Below are 17,478 nucleotides of genomic sequence, written 5' to 3'. Positions count from 1 at the left end.
ATTTCCAAGAAATGAGAACTGCAAAAGCATTTGCTATATCCAATTACTAACACAGAAAAAATGCATATGACTTTTGTATATGACATCCAAGCCATTATCTGATGTCATTATCATAATCGATCATTGTTGTTTAATGTGTATTAAAATTGTTATTTTTTTACAGAAATTGTATAACTAATAAATATAGTTTGAAAATTTGAATATGATAAACATGTTTCTTACCATAGCAATATTTGTATTCACGTATTTTCCGCAAAAATACATATTCTATAACTTAAATAAGAATGATTGGAATTAAATTGAGTTTTCAAAATCTGTGTATAATAATTGTTACATGTACCATAAGCACTGTGAAAACAGAAAAAATCTTAACGTGTTAGAGCACGTATAACCAATATTATCATCAAAAGAAGTATAACAAGAATGTGTCCCAAGTACACGAATGCCCTATCCGTACTATAATTTTCTATGTTCAGTGGACCGTGAAAATGGGATAAAATCTCTAATTTGGTATTAAAATTAGAAAGATCATATCATAGGGAACATGTTTACTAAGTTTCAAGTTGATTGGACTTCAACTTCATCAAAAACTACATCGACAAAAAACTTTAACCTGAAGCGGGACAGACGGACGAACGGACGCACAGACCAGAAAACATAATGCCCATAAATGGGGCATACAATACCGAATGCACTACTTTCTGTTTTACGGTTTGTTATGTATATCCTGTAATCTATACGTAATATACCTCCATAATACGCATTCAGAACTCTGTATCCATTGAATTTCCTATATTCAAATGATCCATCTTGAGAAATTAGATCGCCTTGAATTTCCTGTCAAGAATTTTACACATATAAGAGCCTTTAAATAGCAAGACTTAACATATGATATACATCCATTTGAGTGTGGAATAATCAGTACAACCATCAATTCAATTACACAAATTAAAATGTAAATTGCGTAACCATGTAATGTTGATAACTTAGTTTGTAAACATATTTGTGACTTGAATGGAGCGAAATCGCATTAGCACTCATACCACATCTTCTTACCTCTGTTTAAAATGTATTTCAAATATTACCATATAGCTAGTAAAACGCTAGGTTCATTTGTCTTCCATCTATCAAGGTAAAATTGGAGTCAGTAAATGTGTCACTAAAACAAATGTATGAAACTCATTATTTTCACAAGTTTATCCTTCCCTCAGACTGCTCATGGCGCTTGCACACTTTATCTATTGGTTGTGTATTAATTGACCTTTTCGTCGTCGAGAATTGATTGTTTTATAAGTTGTTAATGACTTTGATCTTATTTTAATAATTCCGAGCATTCTTTTATTGGTACATTGTGTATATTATATTTGCTTCGTGCATTCCGGTGAGTTATGCCATTGATAACGTATGTTTACAAAAAGTAAAATCTCAAAAATACTGAACTCCGAGGAAAATTCAAAAAGGAAAGTCCATTATCTAATGAAACAATCAGAAGCTCGAGCACAACAAACGAATTAATAACAACTGTCATACTCCTGACTTGGTTTAGACATTTTTGTCGTGTGGCAAATGGAGGATTAAACCTTGTTTTGGAGCTAGCTAAATCTCTCACTTGTATGACTGTCGCATCAATTTCATTATACTAAATAAGTATAAGCACTGGTGTTAAACCGATCACCGTAACTGCATTGATTATATGAATAATCCCGAATCTTGTTTTTACCTTCGCAATTTTATTGTCTTTTTTATCTTCAGGCTGGAAGAAAAAAAAAGTATATCAAACTTACAGTATATATTTCATATTAATCAACGTGCATACCTTTCTAAAGTTTCTGTTAAGGAAATATGATGTTTGAAAACGCGTTTGTTTTTTCGTCACTTTTCGTTTTTCATTTGGCTAATATTTCCTTTGAATCTTTTGCACAACTTGTCTCGAAAACACTATAGACTACATGATTTACAAATGATAACGTTTTAATCCTATTTCGGGTTACAATCGAAATGTTGCACGTCGGCAGTACAAGATGTATTTTGAGTGCAAATGATGCTTTCCATCCCACTCACATCTAATAAAAAGTAAACCAATATAGGTCAAAGTACGGTCTTCAACACGGAGACTTGGCTGACATCACACATTACAGGAAGACTTGGCTGACATCGAACATTACACGGAGACTTGGCGGACAGCGAACATTAAACAGAGACTTGGCTGACATCGAACATTACACAGAGACTTGGCTGACATCGAACATTACACGGAGACTTGGCTGACATCGAACATTACACGGAGACTTGGTTGACATCGAACATTACACGGAGACTTGGCTGATATCGAACATTACACAGACTTGGCTGACATCGAACATTACACGGAGACTTGGCTGACATCGAACATTACACGGAGACTTCGTTTACATGGAACATTACACAGAGAGTTGGCTGACATCGAACATTACACGGAGACTTGGCGGACATCGAACATTACACGGAGACTTGGCGGACATCGAACATTACACAGAGACTTGGTTGACATCGAACTATACACAGAGACTTGGCTGACATCGAACATTACACGGAGACTTGGCTATCATCGAACATTACACGGAGACTTGGTTGACATCGAACATTACATGGAGACTTGGCTGAAATCGAAGATTACACGGAGACTTGGCTGACATCGAACATTACAAGGAGACTTGGCTGACATCGAACATTACACGGAGACTTGGCTGACATCGAACATTACACGGAGACTTGGTTGACATCGAAGATTACACGGAGACTTGGCTGACATCGAAGATTACACGGAGACTTGGCTGACATCGAACATTACACGGAGACTTGGCTGACATCGAACATTACAAGGAGACTTGGCTGACATCGAACATTACACGGAGACTTGGCGGACATCGAACATTACACGGAGACTTGGCAGACATCGAGCATTACAAGGAGACTTGTCTGACATCGAACATTACACGGAGACTTGGCTGACATCGAACATTACACAGAGACTTGGCTGACATCGAAGATTACACGGAGACTTGGCTGACATCGAACATTACACGGAGACTTAGCTGACATCGACCATTACACGGAGACTTGGCTGACATCGAACATTACACAGACTTGGCTGACATCGAGCATTACACGGAGACTTGGCGGACATTGAACATTACACGGAGACTTGGCTGACATCGAACATTACACGGAACCTTTGCTCACAATGAACATTTACGTGTTGGCTTTACTTTTGTTTTCATCATCATGTTTTTTTTTTATTTATCTTACTTGTTTTACTTAGCCAGACTTCGGAAAGGGGTATTTTTAAATAAAGAATATGATGAGGTTGCAATTCTGTAAATATAGACAATGCAATTCCCCATATGAACTCCTTTTGCAGCTAAAAAGTATAATCATAAAAATTCGATTACACAGAGAGTTGGCTGACATCGAACATTACATTGAGACTTGGCGGACATCGAACATTACACGGAGACTTGGCTTACATCAAACATAACACGGAACCTTTGCTCACAATGAACATTTACGAAGGGCTATATATTTCGCGGTGGTGTCTTGCCATGGCGTTGTTTGGACTTGTTTGTTTGCTTTTTGGCCTTGAATATTTGTCCGTAATATTTTATTAACTGTGCATTTGCATTCAGGTATCGCAGATCAAATTTATTCGTTCATAGAGTGTTAATTTACGTTTTTTGATTGAGTTAAGCCTTCCAATTGATATTTTATCGTGTGGTTTTCTATGTTGTAATGTTATGCTATTGTTTTAGAAAAAGGGAGAAGGTTTGGTACCATTAAAACGTTAAATCCCGCTGCAAATGTTTGCACCTGTCCTAAGTCAGGAATCTGATGTACAGTAGTTGTCGTTTGTTTATGTAATTTATAAGTGTTTCTCGTTTCTCGTTTCTTATATAGATTAGACCGTTGGTTTTCCCGTTTGAATGGTTTTACACTAGTAATTTTGGAGCCCTTTATAGCTTTTTGTTCGTTGTGAGCCAAGGCTACGTGTTGAAGGCCGTACATTGACCTATAATGGTTTACTTGTATAAATTGTTATTTGGATGGAGAGTTGTCTCATTGGCACTCACACCACATCTTCCTATATCTATTTGCATGTGTTCCTAAATTCAATACAAAAATGTTCCGTTATCAGGTTTTATTATATTACTTTTTATACGTAAATTTGTTTGTAAATGCTTTTTATGTAACAATGCTCCTGTGAAAAATGAAAAATTGAATCACAAAACCTCCTTCGCCTTAGACTCTAGATCATTATCTTCTCTGTTCGTCTGTTTTGAAACTGGTTCCTCCTCCATAACTGGTAAATGTAATAATGGAATATGTTCCATATTTACTATAAAAAAAATCGAAGAAAAAATAATAATATATAAACTGTGTCTTTATATTTGATGGATCCTCTTGCATAACAAATGGAAAGATTGAAACTACTACTAAACACAACATAAACCAAAGATATTATCATGAGAAAAATACAAATGGGAAACTGAAATGCATGCATCAATCGGCTTTTGAGTCCACAACATATCATAATCGGTAAAAATTGCAGATGATACGACAACACAAATCTTAACAATACTAAAATATATCGCTAGTAACTAATGACAATGGAAAGTTCATATGCACTACTATTTTTATCAAAGGTCAAAATATAGGGCTGATCGGCATATTTTCAACATTTTTATGCTGAATGTCTAAGAGTTTAAACTTACACTAAAATTCGGAATTACTCCTAACTTGACTTTAGGATTTTCACAGATTTTAGTATGACCAATATGCATATGTATAACTACTGGTAACATTTCAAACATATGTTTTTACAAGATAAAAAATAGATATCGTTACTGGGAATCAGTACGGCAACACAGTTAATTGTCTATGAATATTATGTATCTCCCCATAAGAGTCGTGGTTTGAGAAACAACTATATTTACAAAGTGCAACCTATAAACTATGACAACACTGTAAAAATTGATTCCGCTTTCCTGAAATAATCTTTTTAATTATAGTGGAGGGACGACATATTCCAATCTTGTCTTATCTTATCTATTGGTTACAATAATGATGTATCACCAATTGCAAGCAGTTCGAGGTGTACGTCACCAAGATGTTCGAAATTTGTTGAATGAGACTCATATAATGAGTATAATAATACAGTTCACATAAATCTTTCAATCAGTAATGCCCGCGTCACACCGTCCCGATTTTTATATACGATGGACACCCGAATGGGAAAATTGTAAGTTCGTACGAAGTTGGTCCCGATCTCGTTAAAATACCAAAAAGTGACCGAAGTAAGTACGATGAATAACGAAGTCTATACGATGGTGCCGAAATTATATACGATAGCAAAAGATGGACATACGAAGGTTAACCGAAGACGGGTATTTAAGCTTCATATCTTAGCCGAAGCCTACACGATGGATCACGAAGGCTACACGATGGATTACGAAGGCTACACGATGGATTACGATGATGGCGCGATAGCCATACGATGTCTAAAAGACGTCGTGTACAGCTTACGATGCATTTAAATCATATGCCGAAGGCATCACGCGTTTTAAATTGTTTGATCACTATTGAATATATATATTATATTGTACATTTAATTTCTGGTTTAATCATAAGACGGGAGACCGTGGGCTTGAAGGGTAAAACTTGACTCTCAAAACTTGGTATGGTGTTACTCGTTAAGAATATCTTAAGCGCTATTGACTTAAAGTTCAAAGGTCAAGGTCACAGTGGCAGTTGTAATACAAGGCAATATCACCCTTGTGGACACTCTTAAACCAATATGCTTCAAAAGATTTTAACCACATTTGGTATATTGTTCCTCCTTGTAATGATCTGACATTTTTTACGTTCAAGGCCAAAGGTTAAGGTCATGCAGATTGCCTTGTTTTTTCTCCTTGAAATAGCATAATACACTGCAAATTGGTTGCTCATTTTTTTACCTGCTGGTTCTAAAGACAATATTAAAGGTATTTCCAGTTACTGAATGTTTTGGTTGATTTCTAAAAAAATAGTTTATGTATCAAATATGCAGAAAATGGTAAATTAATATTTACCATTTTCTGCATGTGTCATATACAAATATAGTGTCCATATTTGTCCCCAATATGTTACATACGAGGGGATGCCACGCTCGGCATTGCCTTGTTTGAACTGTAAAATGTGTGCACTAGTCTGAATAATCACCCATAATTATGCCCATGTTTACTGATCTATCTTAAATTGACAAAAATAATATTTTACTTGTTTAAGTAAATCCTAAGCCTGTAATAGCTGCTCTTCTTGTTCCATTTGAATTAATAGAAACAGCGCTGTCGCCTTTCTTGTTCTCATAGAATCATATGATATGAGATCCATGTTTTGTGAACGTCTTTCTTAACTGTCGTATTAGACTGACCAGTGCAAATGGCGCATGGCACTTTAAATGTATTTTAGCGCGAAAATTAACTTACATTTAACTGGATTTATTGCCGTCGTAGTTCCATCTTGTCGTCTTCGTACTTTATTCGATGGCAACACGATGGCAACACGAGGTCTTTACGAAGTCGTGTTGCCATTGTAAGACCTTCGGGTAGCTTTGTGATTCATTCGTGTAGACATCGTAACGTCAAAACTGCCCGATGGAAACGATGGAAACACGAATGCAATACGATGTTCAAAGATGCATTCCCGGTGACATTACGATGGTGAGGATGGTGATACGAACTCAATACGAACCCTCAACATCGGACGCACCTTCGGGGATTTTTTAACATGTTAAAAAATTTAGAACCCTTCCCGAAGTTGTCCCCGAAGGCTAGAAAAAGTGGTCGATGGTTCTACGATGGTTAAAGATGGCACTACGAATAGCCCGATCTGGATACGATCAGTCCCGATTTTGAAAATTTCCATAATCGTGTTGCTATCGGCGTAAAAATCGGGAAAGTGTGACGCGGGCATAATAAAGTACGAGAATGAAGAGCATTGATGACTTAAATTCCTAAAAGTTTTGCCAAATACAGCTAAGGTAATCTTAATCTTTTCCAATGATGAATATACGTTTCTAAACTTCGTAACCCCAAAATAACATCATAATGACAATTATTTTAACATTACATAATTGTAAAAAATTTCAAAATGTCTCTGTGTTTTGCATTTTAAAGTACTTATAGTGAAGGTAATTCATGCTCAGGGTACAAGTTAAATACTTCTAAGCAAGAAGAGCACCATCTCAGTAAAAACAATAAGATGGTTATTTTGCGTTTGTTCTATTTAAAATGTCGGTCAGATACATGATGGATACCATGAATAAGAATTGTCTTACAATCAAAAACAAATCCCCCCCCCCCCCCCAATTCACAGTTATTTAAATGTATTGTTAAGATACATTCTTAAAGTTTTCGTATCTGAAATATATCACTAATCATGCCTGTTACAAATATCTTAATCCATAACAACCTTGTTCAATTCGAGCGTCACTAGTAATTCTTTTCGAGACGACCCGATTGTCTGGCGTACAAAATTTTAATCCTTGTATGTATGAGTTTACTTTCGTTAAGTTGCGTCACATTAGCCTACAACATTGTTTTGTAATTATATAAGTACTACATGCACACCGTGATAACAAGTATAACTTGAATGTTGACTCATCAAAACAGGAAGATATAGATTGTAAATATAAACGATTTGAACTTGACATCTTCAGTTAAAAGTAGAAATGTGACATTTTCAACATTTGCTGGGTTTGTCCTTGGTTGTTTCCCAATGCAGTCATGAGCTATTATGATCTGAATTGTAATTCAAAACAAAATATTTACCGTTTAGACGGCAATTTGTGCAGGTTTGTATATAGGAATAAAATGTTAGGAAGACATAACAAATGAATGTATATAACAGATTATAATGCCACATTGTGGGTAACGTTCATTTTGATTGGATAACGTCACAAATTTTCATGGCATCAATTAACAGTTGATGCTATTGAAACGTACGTCAAAGCTCAGACGACGTATGGCAGGTTTTAAATGTGTGGTTTTAAGTTGTTTCCGTCATTTTCATAAGAATGTAGTTAACAATATTATGTGTTAAGCGCCGACGGCATCAATTGGTGAATTGATACTCCACTTACATGTCACCAGTAAACTTAATTTGAGCCCATCAAATCACCAATTAATGCCGTCGAAAATAAAATACCAAACAGCTATCTCCTATAGTTACCAACACGCAACTGACACCGGTTTTCAGTAGTAATACTAGTCAGAACGAGCAATCCTTCATATGCAAGTTTACATCATCATCATCAAATATACAATATGACAATTAATTCTTATGTAAAAGAACCTTGCCGTAGAACTGGTCAATACGTATATAATTTTTCAAATTAATTTGGTACCACCTCTTACAGTATTGTATTGTAATTTTTGCAGGTGTGTGTCTTCCAGATTTCACTGCAAAAATAATTATTTCTTTTGTTTTTTTTTTGGGGGGGGGGGGGGGGGGGGGGGGAGGGGGGGATGTCTTAAACGTTTTTGTGCCTAGTTGTCATGATCATGTAATGATACCGATTTTTTTTTTTATTCAACTGAATTGTATACAACAGAGTTCTACAGAATGCATCAGACACTAGCAATCTGAAATATCTCACCAGGAAAACAAAACGATTTTGAACACGACCAGTCTCTTCAATAAAAATACCACAATCGGGTAATATATGTGGTTAGTCAGACAGTACATGTCTGTTATTGTTTGTTCATTTAGTTCGACCTTGAAAATATGTATAAACAAGATCAGTACTACAAATATAAGTTGAATATAGACAAATCATAACAGGAAGATGGAGAGGGTAAATATTAACGATTTGAACTTGCAACTTCCGTAGATTACAAGTGGAAACATCATTTTGTCAGCTTGGTTTGACCTTATTCATTGTATTATTCAATGCTTTCAATTTTGAGTGTAGAATACATTTTCTCTTATTTTTGTGCTATTTTCACATTTCCAGATCGGTGTGAGAAAAACATTTCTCCTCTGGCTCACTAGTGAAAAATCTGTTCTCGGCAAATAATTGGTTGATATTTAATTGTGACGTTAAACTTTCTTGTTTTCTTCTTAATTTTCGTATTGTCACGTCATGAAAAAAGGCGACCATGCCTGATGACGTCACATCAAAAGTACACAACTTTCCTTAAATCTTTAAAAAAGGAAGGATAAAAATCATTAGAGAAACAGATTCCACCACTGTAACTGGTGTATAACGATATTTCTCGACTCTTAACAGTTAGATTTTTATTATTTAAAAAGCTCGGCAAGCCTTGCGCTTTACATATTAAAATTTAACTGTCTCGAGTGGAGAAATGTCGTAATACACTTGTTGCAGTTGTGGAATCTGTATGACTAAATTACTGGTGGAGGAGGCTGAAAATTTACACTTGATATCATCTGTAGGTTTTAAGTAAATGTTAAATTCTATACATTAGTTGATTTTAACCTTATATATTGTACTTTTCAATACATTTTATTATAAGTGTAGTGAATATCTAGTATATAAAGGGGTAATATGAAAATAAAAATCACCAGATGCTACATCTCTATACACAACTTTTTTCGAGAACTTATGAAACAAGGGTGTTGAATCCATTAATTTCCTTTGTTCATGGAATTTTGTATGCCATTCATTTACACGTATTTAAATCTTTACTTTTAACAGCATTATTTCAGTTTTATTCTTGTTTTTTTCTTGTTTCAGTACAATTTTGATTTATTAGACTGTTAAACAGAATATATGCATTGTTGTCCTCTCTCTAGTTATCAAAAATCATTGTTCTACATGTAGTCTGTTGACATTGAGACAGACAACATAACTAATCGATGGATTTTATTATATGTTGTCTGTTGACATTGAGACAGACAAAATAATCAATCGATGGATTTTCTTTATTATATGTTGTCTGGTGTCATTGAGTTAAACAGCATATTCAATTTATGTGTTATATTGTATGTTGTCTGACGTCATTGAGACAGACAACATAATTAATTGGTGAATTATGTTGTATGGTGTGTGACGTCATTGAGACAAAAGTGATTATCAATCAGTGGATTCTATTTTAAGTTGTTCAGTGTCAAAGGGAGGGACAGTATAATCAATAGATGACATAGATGGATATTATCTGGTGTCATTTGACATACATGAAAAGCAATCATTTCATTACATTGTATGTTTCCAGTTGTCATTCAAACAAACAAAAGATTCTCACTTCTGATTATATTGTATGTGTCCTGGTTTCATTGGGACAGATATGGGTCATTTTCAAAAAATGTCGAATTTTGAAATTGAAAAATTTATTAAAAGTTACTTATTCAAACAACCCTCTACATAAGCAAATCAAAACAAACAGTACTTTAAGAACAACATATTAAAAGATGCAATCTTAATGATGTCATACAAGAATATCTTGAAACATTTTTTGATCGGTGGTACAATATTTTGTCTATCCTGTTACCATTTTCAAAAGAAATTTTGGGTTATTAAGAAAGGGTTTAGATAAAATGTTAAGCTTGTTTAACGTTACCAATTAGATGGTTTTCAAGAGAATAAACTTCTATATATATTCATTCTGTAAAATAATAGATTATTTGCCAATTTTCTAGGTTGTACTGAAAAATGGCTCTAAAAATTGGTTTTCAAAGGTTGTAAAAATTACCACCAGTAATGCAAGTCTAAGATAGCAATTTATATTGTTCGGCCTTTTTCCACCCTTTCGAATAAACCCAACATCAAGTAAATCCCTCATAAGTTAATTTACTTTTCTCTTTATTTCGTTGGTAACAGGAACGTACGTTTCTGATATATCACTATATAAAAGTCTATCCTGTTACCTTTTTGTCTATCCTGTTACCGATATCAGTATTGCACCTGCAAATGCTTAATTGGGAAGATTAAGAAGTTATAACCTTAAGATGAGTTCAAACAATGAAATAATTCATTCGTTTTCCACCTACATGTTAAGATAAAAAAAATTAACGACGTGTTTGTCTATAATTGTCTATCCTGTTACTGTAACCATAGCAACCATAGTAACAGGATAGACATAACAGGATAGACAAATTTCTTCGTTTTTGATTGCTGTTGTGAAATAACTACTCCCTTTGGTGAAGTGATTATGGTTTTCTATTGTGAATTTGGTTTCCAACACGTTATTGCACTTTTTACAACCATACTGTTAGTGTAATTGATCAAAATGGTCGGTAACAGCATAGACATGAAAAAAAGTACGCTCTATTTTTTTCACTAAATGTCTTGAAATTTCTTTTCTCTACACTGTCGTTCAAGAAACGAGGCGTTTTAAATGTAAAGATTACTTTGCATTTTTGAAATCAACACTGACTGATTCAATATTCATAGGGAGAATAATTTAACGACTGATTTAAGTAGCGGTAACAGGATAGACATGAACCTCCTGTACGCTGATTGAATTTAATTTGTAGATAATCTGTTACATACAATGATAAAGAAGCTACGATTTTTCGTTAGAATTATAATTAACGTTCTTAAAAAAAGTCTCTTTTGCAGATATCAAGGCGATCAGAAAATCGGAAAAAAATCATTTGAAATGTGTTTTTCTGACAATGTACGCACACAAATACCCCCCAAAATCGGCCTTAAATGCAGTTTAATCTTATCAAAATAGATGTAAGGTTTGTTTATTATTAATGTTCTGAATCACAAATTCGACAAGCTTTCATTTAAACCATTACAACTGAAAATTCCATCAGAAATAAAACTTTTAGCATGGGTGTACTGAAAATTCGACATTTTTTGAAAATGACCCATATGATAACCAAATGTTTCATAACATTGTATGTTGCCTGGTGTCATTACGACAGACATGATAAACAATCGTTGAATGATATTGTATGTTGCCTGGTGTCATTGAGACAGACATGATAAACAATCGTTGAATGATATTGTATTTGGCCTGGTGTCATTGGGACAGATATGATAAGCAATCGTTTCATTACATTGTATGTTTCCAGTTGTCATTCGAACAAACACTCGTTTGATAATATTGTATGTTGCCTGGTGTCTTTGAGTGCACATTATACTCAATCGTTTGATTATATTGTACTTTGTCTGGTGTCATTGGAAATGACAACATAATTACAAAGTTGATTCTAGAATATGTTGTATGGTTTCTTTCAGACAGACATGATAATACATCATTGGATCATATTGTAAGTGTTGTGGTGCCTTTGAGAAAGATCTCAGTAGTTTTATTATATGGGAAGTTGTTTGGTGTCATTGAGATACACTTGATTACCGATCCTTTGATTATATGGTATGTTGTCTGGTTACTTTAAGAAAGACATGATACTGAATCGTTAGATTACATTGTGTGTTATTGAGACATCTGAAATAACAACCTTTTTTTCCTCTATCATATTGTACCTGAGGTTGAATTTGATTGCTTTTTTTTATTCATGTATAGTTCATACCATGTTTAGTAGTAGTCCGAGATTTCTCTGACATCCAACGGCTTTTTTTCCACACAAGCTGGGGCCGTGGGACGTCAAAGCTCGTCACTGTGAAGACTGTCTAAGTGTGAGAAAATAAAAGGTGGAAGGTAGAAAGTAAAATCACAAAAATACTTAACTCCGAGGAAAATTCAAAACGGAAAGTCCATAATCAAATGGCAAAATCAAATGATAAAACACATCAAACGAATGGACAACAACTGTCATATTCTTCTTGACTTGGTATAGGCATTTTCAAATGTAGAAAATGGTTGATTAAACCTGTTTTTATAGCGCTAAACCTCTAACTTGTATGACAGTCCCATCATGTTCCAAAGATGAAACCTACATAAATAAAGAGAAAATGAAAAATAAACAAATTGAGGCCCGATTTATATTGATCCAAGGTCGTCAGTCGGACCCAGAAGTAACGAATCAGCGCAACCATTTTGGACGGGGAGATATCCACTTGTTGATATGGGACGAGCTCTGACGTCCCACGGTCAACGGCTTGTCTGGCAAAACAGCCGTTCGACATCAGAGTAATCTCGGACTAGTTTAATAGATGATTATTCGAAACCTTTTGTATCAAACGATGTAATATGGTTCTAAACTTTAAAACCTTTACATCAATGTACTTTTCGTCATTTCACTAAGAATATAACATATTAAAGACATGTTTGCTTCATCAAAGAGAAAATTGTTCTTGCTCTTGGCTCGTAAGATGTATCATAGGTTTGATGGTCTAGGTTGAGAATTTAGCATCTTATTTTGCAAAAATGATTCACAGCCAGCTTGCCTTGTTTTATCTTAAAATACTGCCGAACAAAATTTTTAAGTCTCGTTATAATTGACCAGTTAGTTGATGAACATTCTAACAAATATACAAGGTCAATGATAAAATGGAAATTCCATTAAAACTTTTAAAATAAATTAAAATGACTCATCTTCATTTAACAAAGTATGTTCACTGTTTATCAAACATAACTTATATAGCTAACTAGTATTTCGACACTGTCTGCCAAATTCTATCACGAAGTTAAGTATACAAGAAGAATTCATTCTGGTTATTACAAATCAACGTTATAAAAATGCAAGACTATGTACCTCTTTGCACAGTTGATTTTACAAAAGCTACATAATAGAAGAAAACATATAAATAGTATCTCTTCGCCAGCAACATATAGAACAAACCAAGCTTACTAACCTTCTTTAGCTATAATTACATCTACATCACGCTAGTTGAAAATAATTTCATCGCCTTTTAAGTATAATACCTTACAGCCGGAACGCAATTATCTGATGTTTCCGTTAAAACGCCGGATATGCGACAAGAGAATTAAGTAGAGATAATTTCAGGAAAAGCTGTCAACAGATGTCGCTCCGCGATTAAAACATTGTTGTGACGTCATTCTATTGTTTTACTCGTTCTTTATTTCAGTGATTGGACTATCATTTACCTATAAGAAACCATTATGTTACCTCTAACTGTCCAATATGTTTAAGAATAGCCGTCCTATTTCTTAAAAATATTGGACAGCTAAAGGTAGCATAACTGATTCTTACAGGAAAACAGCTACATACTAGTATATCATATTAAAATTGGAAGGGGGAATAAGCTTCAAGAAATGTGCACATTTTAGCATGGAGTTATTTGGCAAACATAGATTTGTGTTCTTTAACAGTTTGGCCAAAAGTCCGAAAATCAAGAAATCAAATTGATGTGGCCTTCAATTTTCTTACACGATATATTTATTCAAAGAATGACTGCAACGTTAAGAAATAATAGCGCATACATGTATTCCGCCATATCAGAAACAAACTAATAAAAAAATCATAAATACTTGGTATATGAAAATTATGCTGCATACATATGCATGGAAGTGATGGTAGAGAAAAAATATTGAAGGTATTAAACAAGGAACATGTTTGTACTTGAAATAACCATATACTTAGTACTTTTCTAATAAATGGAAACAAAAATAAGCCTTACTTAATTATTGTCATGCATTTTTCTGAAGCACAAAATTTTTGTTTTATAATCTATAAAAAGCTTTGCAATTAAACTAGTTCCGACTGTGATGATCAACATGTTATGCTTTCTGAGGTAATTTATCAATACACATATATATATATATATATAAGATATATTTGTATTTTTTTTTCAGTCCGTCAAATGCTTCGTAAGACTATACGCGTCATTACGGTGAGGCTAATAAAAACCATAAACACAAGTAACAATAAACAAAAGTATTAATAAACAAAAGTAATAATAAACGAAAGTAATAATAAACAATAGTAGCAATAAACAAAAATAACAATAAACAATAGTAACAATGAACAAAAGTAACAATAAACAAAAGTAACAATAAACAAAAGTTACAATATAACAATAGTAACAATAATTAATAGTAACAATACTGGTAACTATTCTAGATCCTTTACCATCAGCACTGTTTAAAGAAACGTCCTAAAATACATAGTTATTTAATCAATAGCAAAACATTTGAATTTAATTTTTAAAATTATATATTTATATCAGTGTAAAACAGAAAAAAAAGTGAATCCACTGGAAAAAAATATAAACGTCTATTTCAACCGGGATATACATTTCATCCCAAAATTAAACTATATGCATTTTTATTGAAATATACAGAAAAAGCCAATATGAACACACATACACACCGATAAAAGTATCAACTGTTAAATCCGATAATGCAGTTATAGAGTTATTAATGGAACTTCTATTTGGAGCATTGAATTGAAAGGATTGCACTTTTGGGATATGGGATACTGCTTATACCCCCCTTTATTTCTCCCCAAAAAACTTAAACGCGCACACAACATTGAAACTTTGAAAGAAATTAAAATATCTACTTACCACAATAACTGACTCGACAGCTGCTTCATTTTAAGTACATGTATAATATATATAAAGGTTATGCATATTGTTGTCAGTCATAAATCGAGATATATATAAGTAAAATTTGTCTTAGATATTAACCTGTACAAGAGGGACGAAAGATACCAGAGAGACAGTCAAACTCATAAATCGAAAATAAACTGACAACGCCATGGCTAAAAATTAAAAGGACAAACAGACAAACAATAGTAGACATGACACAACATAGAAACTAAAGAATAAACAACACGAACCCCACCAAAAACTAGGGGTGATCTCAGGTGCTCCGGAAGGGTAAGCAGATCCTGCTCCACATGTAGCACCCGTCGTGTTGCTTATGAGATAAAAAATCCGGTAAATAACCTAATTCGGTAGGTCACATTTATGAAAGGGAATGGGATTGTAGTTTCGACGTAAGGGACATATCCGATATCATTTGTGAAACGGTTATTCCATAACGGTCAACCAACTCGTGATGGCGTCCGTAAAATTTACGAAGAGATGATTGCAACTTCACCATTTGGAACTCTTGATTTAATAGCTTCCTTGTAAGCAACAACCCTCTATCAAGAAAATCATGATAGGAAATGCAAGCACGGGAATATCGTATCAATTCGGAGATATATACACCGTATGCAGGTGCTGCCGGAATGTTGCTACTTAGAAATGGAAAGTTCACAATTGAAAAGCTGAAATCATCTCTTTTGTCGTAAAGTTTTGTTTTCAATCGACCCTCATTGTCAATTTCTAGATGTAAGTCAAGATATGAGGCCGACTTAACTGTATCTGTTGTATCCTTTATCTCTAGTTCAATGGGATAGATGCGTTCGACATAGTCACCAAATTTTGAATTATTTAGTGAAAGAACATCATCTATATAGCGGAAAGTAGAGTTAAAGGATATTGCTAACTTCTTATCTTTCTTCATAAGAAGTTCCTGTATGAAGTCAGCCTCATAATAATAAAGAAACAAGTCGGCAAGAAGAGGGGCACAATTCGTTCCCATTGGAATGCTGATAGTCTGTTGAAAAACACGTCCTCCGAACGTAACAACTATGTTGTCAATCAATAAATCAAGCATCTTGATAATGTCAGTTTCAGAGAACTTTTTGTTTGAATCAGAGTGATCCTTTACAAAGTAGGTTGTAAGTTGCTTCTGAATCATTTATTTTTATTTTGCGTTAATGTCATTGTTTAACTCGACATTTACGTTTTTACACACAAAATACCATCGATATGCTAGAAGACACATTTGTTATTTTTCAGTTACTATTATCCGATAAAGAAATTACGATTATCAAACAAGAAAAATACCATAGAGTTACGATTATCATCCCGAATTTTTCAACGGCAATTTTCGATGCGCTTAGACAATTACAGAGCATCGTTACGATTCAAATATGATGCAATGGTATAGAAAAACCTTGCAGGTGACTATTTATTGACAAAAACATGCTACGTTTGAGAAAAATGACCGAAAAGATTTTACCTATTTCTGCCGTCGCCATATTGGGATCGTCGTAATTCCAGTTACGGTATCAGTTTAACACCATTGAGTATGTATACTAAAGACATTTACCCTGTTGAACTAACTTTAAATAAAGCTTATACTAACAATGACCGCCGCCCTTTCCTCGATCTTGATATCTATATTATTAACGAGAAGCTTGTATATTTTATGATGGTATAATTCTAAACACCTAACGGGAGGGATTGTGCTTGATATTCATAAGATGAAGACATAATCTTTCAATCAGTTTAATTGAGGTGTGGAGCTGGCATGTCAGTAACTGCTTGTAGTCCTTTGTTAATTTATGTATTATTGTCATTTTGTTTAGTTTCTTTTGTTACCTATTCTGACATCGGACTCGGAATTTTCTTAAACTGAGTTTTACTATGCGTATTTTTGTGCGTTTGTTTTTTCTACATTTGCTAGAGGTATAGTGGGAGGGTTGAGATCTCAAAAACATGTTAACCCTCGCCGCATTTTTGCGCCTGTCCTAAGTCAGGAGCCTCTGCTCTGACCTTTGTTAGTCTTG

The 17,478-nt window shown here is 34.0% G+C and overlaps 1 protein-coding gene across 2 annotated transcripts in view; it reads right to left on the bottom strand.

The window, feature by feature from the left end:
* LOC139501780 (uncharacterized) overlaps positions 1-13,878 on the bottom strand; it is a 59,014-nt gene extending 45,136 nt beyond the window's left edge. Inside the window, exons 1-4 of one of the 2 annotated variants that reach the window (XM_071290930.1) lie at positions 13,745-13,878; positions 4,266-4,372; positions 1,721-1,753; positions 750-837 (exon numbers count right to left, since the gene is read on the bottom strand). In XM_071290930.1, coding sequence (XP_071147031.1) covers positions 750-837; positions 1,721-1,753; positions 4,266-4,367 — 223 coding nt within the window. In that variant the 5' untranslated portion in view covers positions 4,368-4,372; positions 13,745-13,878. Of the gene's footprint in view, positions 1-749; positions 838-1,720; positions 1,754-4,265; positions 4,373-12,519; positions 12,637-13,744 lie in introns of those variants that run through there. The other variant, XM_071290929.1, reaches the window with a different exon arrangement.
* Between the last annotated feature and the right edge of the window lie 3,600 nt (positions 13,879-17,478).

This window comes from Mytilus edulis, chromosome 13 (assembly GCF_963676685.1).
Source record: "Mytilus edulis chromosome 13, xbMytEdul2.2, whole genome shotgun sequence".
In the NCBI taxonomy this organism is placed as follows: Eukaryota; Metazoa; Mollusca; class Bivalvia; order Mytilida; family Mytilidae; genus Mytilus; species Mytilus edulis.
This window is presented reverse-complemented; position numbering and strand designations above follow the sequence as displayed.